Source organism: Glycine soja, chromosome 11 (assembly GCF_004193775.1).
Source record: "Glycine soja cultivar W05 chromosome 11, ASM419377v2, whole genome shotgun sequence".
NCBI lineage: Eukaryota > Viridiplantae > Streptophyta > Magnoliopsida > Fabales > Fabaceae > Glycine > Glycine soja.
The window spans coordinates 42,637,534-42,650,626 of NC_041012.1; the positions used below are offsets into that span (position 1 = coordinate 42,637,534).

General features: G+C 29.9%; 1 protein-coding gene across 3 annotated transcripts; it reads right to left on the reverse strand.

The window, feature by feature from the left end:
• Positions 1-598: 598 nt before the first annotated feature.
• On the reverse strand, positions 599-7,304 carry LOC114373852 (allantoinase-like). 3 transcript variants are annotated; one of them, XM_028331403.1, is made up of 17 exons: positions 7,195-7,304; positions 6,704-6,881; positions 6,324-6,417; positions 5,752-5,872; positions 5,496-5,569; positions 5,129-5,205; positions 4,937-4,973; positions 4,779-4,864; positions 4,333-4,392; positions 3,929-4,077; positions 3,240-3,366; positions 2,994-3,149; positions 2,789-2,899; positions 1,999-2,109; positions 1,528-1,626; positions 945-1,088; positions 599-852 (listed from the first exon to the last, which is right to left on the reverse strand). In XM_028331403.1, exons 2-16 carry the CDS (start codon positions 6,812-6,814, stop codon positions 960-962), a joined length of 1,542 nt encoding a protein of 513 aa, XP_028187204.1. In that variant the 5' UTR covers positions 6,815-6,881; positions 7,195-7,304; the 3' UTR covers positions 599-852; positions 945-959. The 3 variants fall into 3 exon arrangements, with proteins under 3 accessions (XP_028187204.1, XP_028187205.1, XP_028187203.1); XM_028331404.1 differs by lacking the exon at positions 7,195-7,304 and having other exon boundaries at positions 599-848; positions 6,704-6,986; XM_028331402.1 differs by lacking the exon at positions 7,195-7,304 and having other exon boundaries at positions 6,704-6,986.
• Positions 7,305-13,093: the final 5,789 nt, after the last annotated feature.

Sequence of the window (13,093 nt, forward strand, 5' to 3'; positions counted from 1 at the left end):
GTGTTATACGGTTAACTAACAGTAACATGTAAACATATCTATCACCATAAATTGAATTTTGCTATTTACTCTTCTACACTATCCTTTCATGTGCAGGGACAGAGTCATCAGATCACATGAAAGGAGAGGTCAAGTATGAAAAGTAAAATTCATTTAAAAAATCAATAATCTATCACATAATCTATTTTACATGTTAAAAAATAATCTATAAATTTAATTTATAATAATTTTTTTGGTGAGATATATTTTGTTTTCAAAATGAATAATTTTCAGTATATATGCTTCAGTAGGAAAAAATGATCAATAATCGTAAGAGGAAACACCATTTCGAAACAAAAAGGTTCAAAATAAAATTGATTTCATATCAGCCCAAAAAAAATGCTAAAGCTACACAGCATGATAAGATTGTTTGATGTTGCTTGTCATCTTTTATCTAGTCTGGTGGCTAGTTTTTATTTCTGTTTTTCTGCCTCCCATGTACTAAAAGAAGAAGAATCTAACTGCAAGATTTCAAATGGACGAGAGGATTCTTTTTTTTTCTTCTCTGTTATATTCCCTTACAAATTGATCAGGACTATGTTAACATGATGCTTCTTAGTTAGGAAACATGCATATTCTTTTCATGAAATGATATGCGAAGAGAGGAACTTTAGAATTTGTACAATTGTAACCTACATACACATTCAAGAAAAGAACATTATTATGTCATTGTCCTAACATTCAAACGACAATAATACATATGGTAATGCACTAGTCTATGAGAAGGAGAATGCTAGGTCAATGGTCGACGCCAGCAGCTACTTCCATCTCTTATTTAGGTCCCAACGAAACTAGCATCTGAAAGAAACCTGTCTACAACATGAATAAGGATCATGATTAGCATATCATGAACTCTTAGAGAACCAAATGAAATTGAGATGAGTTTGGAAAGTAATGGGGATCACCAATATTTAACTAACTCATTTGGCTAAAATTTGAACACCACAGGGTGCAGGAGCATGCTTCCCATCCTTAAACACAAGGTTTCCTCTGACAAAAGTCTCCAAAACTTTTCCGGATAACCTTCTTCCCATGTAAGCAGAGAGCTCCTAAATACCAAAAGGTCATTGTTTTACATATGGGATTCACAAAAACAGCCAAATATATTTTCTTCATAACATGAAAAATCATATAATACAAACAGGATTTATTAATAAAGTGAGAAGCACTGGATCTTTATGAAACGGTGAAAAATCTTTTTTTTAATGGTTCCTCCTAAGAGCAAAGGAATCAGCAAAATAAATCAATAAATAAATGATATGGTTTAGAATGAGAGGAACTTTTTTTCTTTTTTTTTTTATAGAAGTAGTGGGAGGAACAATTTGGTTCCTCTAGCATCTATTTTTCTGATCAACTGCAATTTGACAAACAAGAAAACATTAGCAAGAAGCCACCATATAAACAGTTTGAAATGGTTTTAAGTTTAACTTACAATTAAGAACAAAGAAAGTCATAGACAGAATGAGTTTAATAACAGGGTAAACATACAGAATGTTTGATGAAAACAGGATAATCATCATCCAGGTCAAACTCCAGCTCTGGTTGCCAAACTACAATATCTGCATGGTTTCCAACTGCAATGGTCCCCTAAAGCATAAATGAAAATTTAGTTAGACTTGAATTGGAATTATTTTCATAGAAGCATACACATTGACTTGACAATCTCACGAGTAAATATTCAAGTGTCTTGTCACACAGCCTTCTTAAGGAAAATAAAAATTACGCAACCAAATCATAGAGATAATATTTCTTTTATTTATATTTTCAGTTACTTGCTTCAAAAGAATAATGCTAACTAACATTGTTCCAAGTAGAAATGAAAATAATAAAATTAAAATGCAGTTTATTTTAGTTAATCAGATTGCAATATTTTTTTATAGTGTATATATTCAGAATCAAGGGAATAAAACTATAATTATTAATTATACTATACTAAGTCAGAGGCAAAGAAGGAAACACCTTTGATTCTAACCCCGCCAGTGTTGCAGGTTTCTTGCTCCACAATAAAGACAATTGTTCCAGAGTAAGTCCATATTTCTTCCCATATGACCACGTCACTGGAAGATTAAACTACATGTCTCCCAATAGAACATTAGTTAGTCCTTAGACCAATTATAACATCCATAGTTGCAATATAAAACATATCAAATTCAACTGAAAATCTGAAAAAAGGAAACTATCTCATGGCTTTCTGATTAAAATATGGCATAAATCAATCACCATGGTCCTTAGGATGACTGCATGCTTTATTCTCATCCTCTAGTTACAACTTCAAAACATTTTTATATAAAATTGTCTTTGAAAGCCACAGTTTTAGGTTGCATTTGTGTAAGCAAATTAAGCTCTTATCACGTGAAGGTTTATTTATAAATTTGATCATGAAACTCAATCAAATAAGTTTAGAAGAGCTTATTTTGATAAGCTACACCAGAAGTGTATTGAAATGAGCTAGAAGAACTTAAGGAAGTCTTCCAAAAGGAAGTATTCATAAGCTCTTCCAAATGCCCATTATCGTCATTCAGTGGAATCTCAAGAATATTTTATATCACTAGAACGAATACTAAAACAATGGATAATTACAAATAATAAAACTACAATGGATATACTCACCAGATATTTGTATTCTCCATATGACTGTGACTAAGTATTCATTCAATGATAAACTTGTAGATTTACAATTGATTTCAAATAGGTTTATATTATTGCAGTAAGAAAAGTGTTTAACTTCACTGCATGAAAAATCACTAACCTGCAAAGATGATATGCCCCCCCAAGCTTTTAAGAAGTCACCCTCCTCCATAAGCTTGAGTTCAGGCACAGTTGGTGAATGATCAGTACTTAATAGGTCAATGTGTCCCTCCTGAAATGAATAATAAAACATGTAAAAAACAGATGAGATCATAAATGATCATAAAAGAAAGAGAATAGTTTGTATTTTTGGAGAGGAAGCGTACTAATACAGCCTCCCATAATTTGTCTTTGTTGTATGCATCACGAATGGGTGGGGAACACTTAAAACGAGTATCCCCATTTGGTATCTCTTCAGACGTGAAAGCTAAGTAATGAGGACAAGTCTCAACACTTATGCTGTCACCATGACTTTTTGCTTCCTGTACAAGATAAATTTATAGCATCAGCACTCATATCAATTGGTAAATTCCATTTTTAATTTTAATCAGGCAACTCAATGCACACAAAACCTTAATCAGATCTAAGGAAGCACTTGAATCAGACAAGTGGACGATGTGAACATGTGCTCCTTCTAAAGGGCCACCTTTTCTTGTGTCCTTCGTAACACTTACAAGTTGTTTAATGGCTGCCTCCTCCCTGGAAAAGTAAAGAGCTAAAATATTTTTTTCTGGAAACTTAATGAGCATTCTGCCAATTAAAGATACATGATATTGTGCTCATCCAAGATTTCAAATAGAATGCATCATAGATAAACATACTGGACTGATTTTTCATACGGCTAGGTTCTCTTAAAATATTCCAAAACATCTTGAGAGTCATGTCTTCCTAACCACTTCATGTTATAAAAAGTACAAGGCTCTTTTGCATTAAAAATAAGTACAATGCTCTAGAACAGGGGTGCTTTTATGTTCTCAACACCCTCAGTCACAGCCTTCACCTCATTGAGGCTCATATTTCAACTCAATTAGGAAGCCCACACCTTTCCCTCAAAGAAGAGAGCTAATTACCAATTCGAACCAAAGCCTTTGGTGAGCTAATTCAGCTGTAAAACCTTAGGATGTGTTTAAGCAATAGTCTAACCAATTTTATGTCTCGACATGACAGAAGGAACAAGCATAACAAATTATTTATCTGGAATAAATTTATGGCTTAATGGCATGTTTATTTATTCAGAAATCAAAGACTTAAAATGCCTTACCATGAAGGTGGCCTGGTATTGAGATAGGTCAAGTAAGCACGTGGATCAAGGTTATCCTCATTAAGCTCCAAATGATTTTCAAAATCTTGTTGAATCTCAGCATGCACAACTATAGGCCTTCTATATTTTGCCAACACAGACAATCCTGCCTGACAAATTGTAAAACAATTGAACAAGGCCAGAAAGGAAAGAGGCTCCTTAATATAAAACATTACCCTAGAAGATCTTTTATGAGTGAAAAGTAATGCTAGCAAACCACAGTATATCAAGCAAAGGAACAATCCCATGCCATGTTGTAACGTAAGCAGAATTGGGTATGCAAAGAAATATAAAGAAGTGCAATGAACTGATTAGAAAAAAATCTCAGCTATAATTTTACAACTCATACTTTGGAAGGAAAGTACCTTGATATGGTCAATAGTAGCCATGGGGAAGTCATCTATTCCTGAAGGACACATAAAAGACTACAAATGCAAAGGGAGAAAAAGAGTCAGACCAAAAGGCAACAGATATTATCCTACAGATATATGATGGCTTGCATTGTGAAGAGACAACTCATGTCAAGACATATTTTGAAGAAATCATGTTTAATTCCAAGATGATGAGATGATAAATGAACACAAAAATTCAGGAAGATAGTGCCAAACCACTTCAAAGATATATACTAACAAGAGACAGAGCCCGGAAATGTCCAGTATCCATATATATTTTCAACACTAGAGTAAATAAATAAAAATGCTAGATGAAGTATCTAATGTAATAATTAACTTCTTTAAGTTGACCCCACTTAATATGTCATTGACCTCTAACCAAAGTAGCAATAACAATGCATAAGTTTTCAAATGTATACCTTCACACCAAGAACACCAGCACTTAAGAGACCATCAAGAATACTTGTATTAAGTGCATTTTCAGGGATTAGGCCTCCCCAAAATCCTGTATAAGATTATAAAAAATACCTCAGTAACTCAGTTAATTGTATGCTAAGGCAGAGATTGTTGGTCATACCAACATCAACATAGATTTTATCCTCTGCAGCATCAAGCTGGAAACAAGTGGAAAATTGTCAGAACTTTAATTGCAAGGAAAAAATTAATGATGTATGTCAGAATGAACTCCTAATATCTCTTTGAAATGAAAAGATTCATCAAAAGAGGATGGATATTATTTAAACACACATATAGGATCAATCACTAATACCTTAAGTTTCAGTTTTTCCTTAGACACAGTTGTAGGGTAACAGTTTAGAGGCATGTCAACCACTGTGGTTACACCACCTGTTGAAAGTGTTGGAACAGATCTATTTAATGTGCATATAAACCAAACTAAATAAGTTATGCATATTGAAAACAGTTAACATAGACAGGAAAACTATCATTAGAAGAGAGAGAAAAATGATAAGTCATAACAAGTTATTGTTTTCTTTGTCCTAAGCTTGAAATCTAGATGCACTTAAGAAGCACAAGAAATAGTTATCAAGATGTCCCTTGAAATATCCAATCAAGTTCCAAGGTATACTACTAATGAAGAAAATGTGTAGATCAATAGAAGAAGAACATCCGCATACCAGCAGCAGCAGCTCTGGTACCAGTATCAAATCCTTCCCACTCAGTTCTTCCAGGCTCATTAAGATGTACGTGCCTGCCAAAGTAAGTAATTCAAATAATTAGAGGGAGGATGACACACGAAAATCATGTTTAGACATAAATTGAAACAACTGGAGCTGATAATCAAGTCTTCTTCTAGTCCACAATTCCTACTCTCTAATAAATTCTTGCCTAATGTCAAAAATAAACAACGAGAAGATGATTTCCATATCTTACACATCAATCAAGCCAGGCATGATAACAGCATCTCCATAATCAATTACTTCTTCTTGCTTAGGCTTCCCCTGAATAGCATGTCCCTCAACGACAGATATTATTTTCCCATCATTTATCTCCACTGTTAAAAACAATTAACATGTGTACATAGTGATAGCCTGGTGAAAGTTTTACATGTACAATTGAAACAACAAATGGTCAAAAGAAAATATGTTCTTCACTAATGAATTGATGCTAGTGCCACTCAAGTGAGTCCTAACTCCTAACTTCCAAGACCTTACTTTACACCAAAACCTTTACAACCTCACGGAACAAAATGAAAAGAGTAAAACAAAAGGATGATGATAATTAGTAGTTTAGTACGAACAGTTATCATACCAAGCTGCACAAAATGTAAGGATTCTAAAATTTATTGCAGATAGTTATTATCCGCTCTCTACCTGGATGTTAATACAATTAATTTGATTGTCTGTTTTTGAATTCGTAACAATTCGTGTTAGCAACATTCCTACTAGATAGCACTACTCAATAATAATAATAATAATAATAATCAAGGTTTAAAAAAGCAAAACCTGAACCAGAAATGATCCCTTGTGGGGTCACAATACGTTTGCTGGATATCCAGAAGTGGCGATGGGGAAGAAGGCTGCACTTATCCCGCGGTAACTGTAGCACGAAAAGTCAACGATATTCAACCCTCATTACATAACTCCCCAAACCCACATCCTCTTCAATTCTCAGACCATGGCAGTTGAAATTGTCATAACAAAAATTTCAAACTTTTAAGTAAAAAATTCAGGGACTATAGTGGCAAAAACAAGATAGTCTTGAGCACAATTTTGAAGTCATAGTTGAGCTAAAAGGTTACTGATTTTTTAACTTTTACCGGTGATGCAGACATAATCATGAATCAAAAAGCATGAAAAAAGAACCAAGTGAATAGATAGTGAACCTTTATGAGAGGAAATAACTGTGCTGTGTAAGAATCCTGCAAGTAGAAGAACACTCCAAAGGAAACAAGGATTGTAAGCAAAGGCAACACCCTCCACAAAAACTGATCCATCTCTCACTCTCACTATTCTGCTCTCTTTTCTTTGATAGTTCGATTATTTATGCCTATGGTATGGTTACTGCAGAAGAGTACAGATGTCAGCTTAAGACACTATCTTCTCTGTTAGATGACAACAAAAACTAAGGGGTCACATGATTTTAACTTTTATGGTATATCATATCTTCCTCAAGAAAAAGGTACTGTATATCATATCAACTTCAGATTTGCTAGCTTAGATAGCAGATAATGAATTATCTGAATTAAATCAATACTTTAATAGAAAATAATTAAGTTTTAATAGTTTTTTGTTTGGGTGAAGAATCAAGAAAGTACTAGTAATTTGATTTAATTTAAAATCATGTGTATAATTAATTTAAACGACATAGACATACCAAACTATTGCTAAATTCTAATCAGTAATAAATAATCACTGACTGGATGGATTCCACGTTCTCCATTGTCAGCAACAGTACGACCTGGCGCACATGGAAACCTTGCACTCTTGCAGGGTTGTCGGTTTCTGTTTCATTTTCGTATTTGAATAATGCTATAAGTACTAACTAGTATTTCAAAAATGTTATTTCATGAATTAATAAATAAAGAACTTATTCAAAATTATAATAAAAATATATTGAAATTGTTAAATGCTACTATTGTTTTCTGTTTTTATTCCTTAATCACTGTATTGATTTTTTTTAGGAAAATGACTGTCTTAATTAGCATTCTTTTATTTTTTCTTTCTCCATGCAAATGATGCAATTTAATTTTCAGTTTTTCACATTCAACGCTACCATTTGGAGACAGCCAATGATTAAATTGGTGGTCCAAGAAAATTTTATTTCAGTTTTTGGATTAATTAATAAAATAAAACAACGGCTAATAAATTTTACCAAAAAAATAAGTATTGATGAAAGAATAATATCTAGTTAGCTAATACTTCCTTTAGTCCATTATGATTATTGTATAAAAGAAAAAAAATCAAAATAATTATAATTATAATTTTTTAATGTAATATTAAACTTTTTCTATTTATATTTCTTATAATATTAATGATGGACGATAAAATTAATGATAAGATAAGATTAATTTTTAAAATTATTATTTTATTATTTATTTATTATTATTTTATTATTTATTTATTATTATTTTATCTGTGTAAAATAAATAGTGTAAAACAAAACATTATTTTGGGACCGAAGGAATATCTATCTACCTTAATACTTGGACTTGACCTTGGCCCATATACTGTTGATAGAGACCAGAATTCCTGAAGTCGGCAGGTCCTGCATTGAAAGTAAAAAAAACTTAAGCTTGTATTTGATTTTGATGGTCCTACTAATCAGTGCCATTCATTAGATTAGTCATTAATCCATAAAAAAAAATTATTGAAGATTTTGTATTGGAAGTATATTATTATAATCACTAACTTATGGTTTTTTTCAACCTACACAAAATAAATTTGTAAATTGTTAAAAACAATGGTAACAGTCAAATCATCATTAACAACTAAATCTGAAAATTAAACTTATACAGTTAATTTTGCTCTAATTAAATTTATAATAAATATATTTATTCACAAATTAAATTCATGAATTATAAAAAAAAAGATAAAATTACAAATTTTGATTAGAATCTTCTTTAAATTTATTTACAAATTTAATTCTCAATTATATTCAATCCGTTAAACGTGGTTCACAAGTTTAAATTTGATTACAAAGGAAAAGGAATGTTACAAAAGAATCTTCACTGTTCACTGCCACGAGTCTGATTGGGTGTTCTAATAATTGTGCTAGCAGCTAAAGAGGATCTTTTGTGGACACAATCAAATTGCAGGTGTACTCATGGGATCTATATATTCATCATATTCTAAAAGAAATATTTAACTGGTTATTAATTAATCTATTAATAGTAAATTTTTAATTTTGTTTTTTATATTATTATCGACACTTTATTATTAGAAAAATATATTTTTCATGCACATGATAATTTAGATTATGCATTTAATTATAGTAAAGTTAACTAGATGTATAATTATGCTTAACTTTTGTTTTATATCCCTCATGATTATGGTTGTTGATGATAGGGTGTAGATGATTCCGGGAAAGAGAGAATTTGGATGTGGAATGGAGAGCATTAGAGAAGCCAGAAGAAGCACAATGGCCGCAGAGGAAGACACAGGACTAACAGTCTTAGAGACTCATTAGGTTTTCAATAATTTCCCAGATCTGAATACGCACCCTATCCTTGTTTTCCCTCCTCTTCCTTGATTCTCAGGAGCTGCAAGAACCATCCATGTTGCGAGATCGAGGAGGGAGTGGGAAAAAGGATCGAGATCGTGAAAGGGACCAAGGTTTTGTATCATTTGTACAGGAGCCTTAGCTTCTCTTTTTGTAACGGGTTTTGGGCACCCCTTTGTGTTCTTATACAGTAATATATCCTCTTATTTGTTGATTAAAAATATTATAATAAATATATTTATTTTTAAATTAAACTCATAAGTTATAAAAAGAAAATCCTAACAGTCAAATTATTATTAATAAATAAATCTGAAAAATTAAACCCCGTAAGGTATGGTGAAAAATTGAATTAAATATGTTGAGGATGTTAGGTTGAGAATATAATTTTCTGTTAAAAAAAGTAATATTATATATATATATATATATATATATATATATATATATAAAATAAAGTAGGTGGGAATATTTTTGGAAATATATTATTATTGCAGTATGCAATTTTTAGAGTTATATTTTTTTATTAAATAGCATTTAATGTGTCAATCAAATCCAATAAGCACATTTGACAATTTTTCCAATCAGTGAGAATTTATACTTATATTAATATTTGAATCAATCAAAATGATATGTTAAAAGAATTTGAATCAATCAAATAAACAAGACATTCGAAAATTCACCCTTTAATGTTTAATGTTTCAAAAAATCCTTAAAAGTTTTATCAACGTTTAAAATTTAACATGTTAATCGTAATTTTATTAAATAGCATTAAACATTTTTAAAAAATAAAATGTGTTGTTATGTTAAAGAATCCTTTATGGGATATAAAAATAATTTTATTTATTAATATTAAAAAATTATATGTATTGAACAAAATGAGATGAATATTTTTTTACCGATAATTACAAATTTTACCGTCAAAATTTTATTATTTTGCAAACTCAAGTTTGATTTTCGAAAATTTCATCACCCTACTTTCATAATTTCTCAGATTTTACCATTGAAGTTTTTTTCACAAATTTTATTATCTAAATTTTTATTTTTATAAATTTTATGATCATGTGGGTTACAAATTAATGTTAAAAGTTAAAATTATTTCTCTTTGTTAAATAGTTTTTGAAACCACCTAATTTAGTATAGTTTTCCAAAATCACCTAGTTTTGTAAAAAAAAAAAGTTCTTTAGAGGTGGTAAATATAAAAATTAAAAACTTAAATGGTAAAATTTATAAAATAATGTACAATTAAACATATTTTTATTAAAATATGCAGTGAAATTAGACTTACTTACACATGGGTGAACAATTTCTTATGAAAAATTACACTGAACTCACAAAATAAACTTTTTACGAAATATCTTTTTCAATCAAAGTTAAAACTTCTTTTGCAAAAATAATATATATTTGAATACATAAAAAATCAAATTAAATCAACATAACGACTATTATTTTTTCCAAGCAAAATTAGTATCTGAAAGTAATTTTTAAACATAGTTATTTATTTATTATATTCTAACTTAAATAAATTATTTATGATTTTCTTTAATCTGGAATTTTTTTTATGCATTTAAAAGTATATTTATATTAGAATGAAAATTATATGTAAATTATAACACTTAGGGATTAATTTTTTTCTTCTTATAAAACACAAGTAGAAATTTTCACCTAATTCACATAAAAAAACAACTTACCTGCAGTCAAAATAATCTATACTATTATCGTGAAATTATATATTTTTTATTATAATAATGTTAATTTGAATGTATTTTTATATTACTATCTCTTTCCTTATTTAAATAATTTATTAAATATTTTATTTATCATCTTAGAAATTATGAAAAAAAATTATAGCAAATAGGGATCAATATTTTTCATGAATTTATGAAGAAAATTTTAAATTTAACTTATCACATAAAATATAACATACATGGATAATTTTATTTTATTTTTATAAAAATAGGCAGGAAAATTTTCACTGAACTTTCAGGTATAAACTTTTTAACTTAAGATTTTGTTCAATCAATGTTGAAAATTCTTACGTGGATGAATTTTTTTATTTGAATGTTTTTTATTCTTAAAGTAAGTATTTTTTTTTTTTTTGCTTAATTCATGGAGATTAACATTGTCATTAGTATCTAAATTATTATGATAAAATTTTATTTTTTTTTAGAACATGAAGATAAAAATATAACACATTATATTATATAAAATACAACCAGACAGACAAGATAAAAAAAAGAAAAAAGAAAAATAGATTGAAAAAATGTGTTGTTTAGATTAATAGAAATAAGGAAAGGAATGGAGAAATTTCTCTTCATTTAATTAGATTAGATGAGTGGCAAAAAATATTGTTATTTTAATTTAATGGCATAAAATAGATCTGTGGTGATAATTAATCTTCATAGTAGTTGCTACGTAATGAATGCATTCTTGACTAAAGCAATTTGAATTACGAAATTTGCTTCCCATCATCATCTTACTATGATAATTCGTTGGAAGTTGAAACTTTTTTTTTTAAGTTGAAGTTGAAATTTAATACTCGGTAATAAAAAAAAATGTTAGTACATTAGATGTTTGTTTCCATCCTGGCTATTATTAATTCCAGAACAAGCTTATCCCATTTCAGCAAATTTTTGTGTCTATCTGGACTAGTGTCAAGCTGGGCGGTGACTCCTTTAATTTTATGGGGTGTTGCTAGGTGCACCAGCATTATTGTTGGTGCACCCAGCATTTTATTAAAATACCAAAATTGCCCTTACGCTTTTTTGGCATTTGTGATGGATGTGTGAGGATGATCCATAAATCATACGAATCATGTTGATCCGTAAGGTTGATACAGATCAACTTGATCCGTAAGCCTTTTACGGAACAATACGGATCAACTTGATCCGTAAAAAGCTTACGGATCAAGTTGATCCGTAAGACTTTTACGGATCAACTTAAATAGCTTACGGATCAAAGATATTTTCATTATTTCATCTTAAATGCTGGGTGCACCAACAATAATGCTGGGTGCACCTAGCAACACCCAATTTTATGCTCCTTAGCATAGATGAATTTGCTAATCTGAAAGCTTTGAATGTGGTGGGTCATCCTAAGAAGCCTCTGGTTATTCGTTCTTGGATGAAGTGCAACACAGATGGGCCTGGCCTTATTTTATTGGTTGTTTTGCTGCCCACGTGGGATGTCAGATCATGCCAGCTGCAATGCCAATGGAAATCTCTCACAAAAAAACACCTGTCCAGATAGATTGACAACGCACTAATCACTATACTTCTAAAATTTCTTTTTGCTGGTGGGATTTTATCCCTCACTTCATCATAGCTTCCTTTTTATGTAAATCATAGACGATCTTTATCTAACTACAAGTCTAAGTGGTTGTTATCTCTTGCTTGGGTTTGGTCTATGTCCCCCAAGGTGCTTGTTAGTTTCTTTTTCCTTTTATTAATGATATTTCAGAGGTGACTGCGTTTGTTTCATGGTTGTGGATGTCAACCTAGTTAGGATTGTCCCAACCTTATCACATTAGTCATCCTTCCATCTTATCTTAAGAAAAAATCCTCACTATTATTAATTTTATTTATTTATAGTTTAATTTGCTGTCATACATTGTCATTTGTTAGTGTAAAAAATTTATACAGACAATTAATCAAAATTCATTGTTGATATGACTTGATAATTATTATAAAATTAAATAAGAATTTTATATAGGATGATTTATTAATTTATAATTAAATGATAATGTAAATTTATTTTATGTTATCAATACCTATATTATTTTTTCTTTAGTTTATTTATCTAGCATTTAGTAATTGAGATTGAACTAGTCCTTGTTTCTTGTTAGATAACGTTAATTTTATTTATATTACACAATTCGGAGAGAAACTAAACAATGATGTTTACACAATTTCATAAGAAAAAATAAACAATGTTTACACTTTACATAATTTGAAAAGAGATTTAAACTTTTTGAAAGGCCATCCAAAATGTAGGTTTTCACAGTCAGAGTATTCACCTTGAAAATTCTTTTTTTTAATTGTAAAAAAAATAATGACAATAA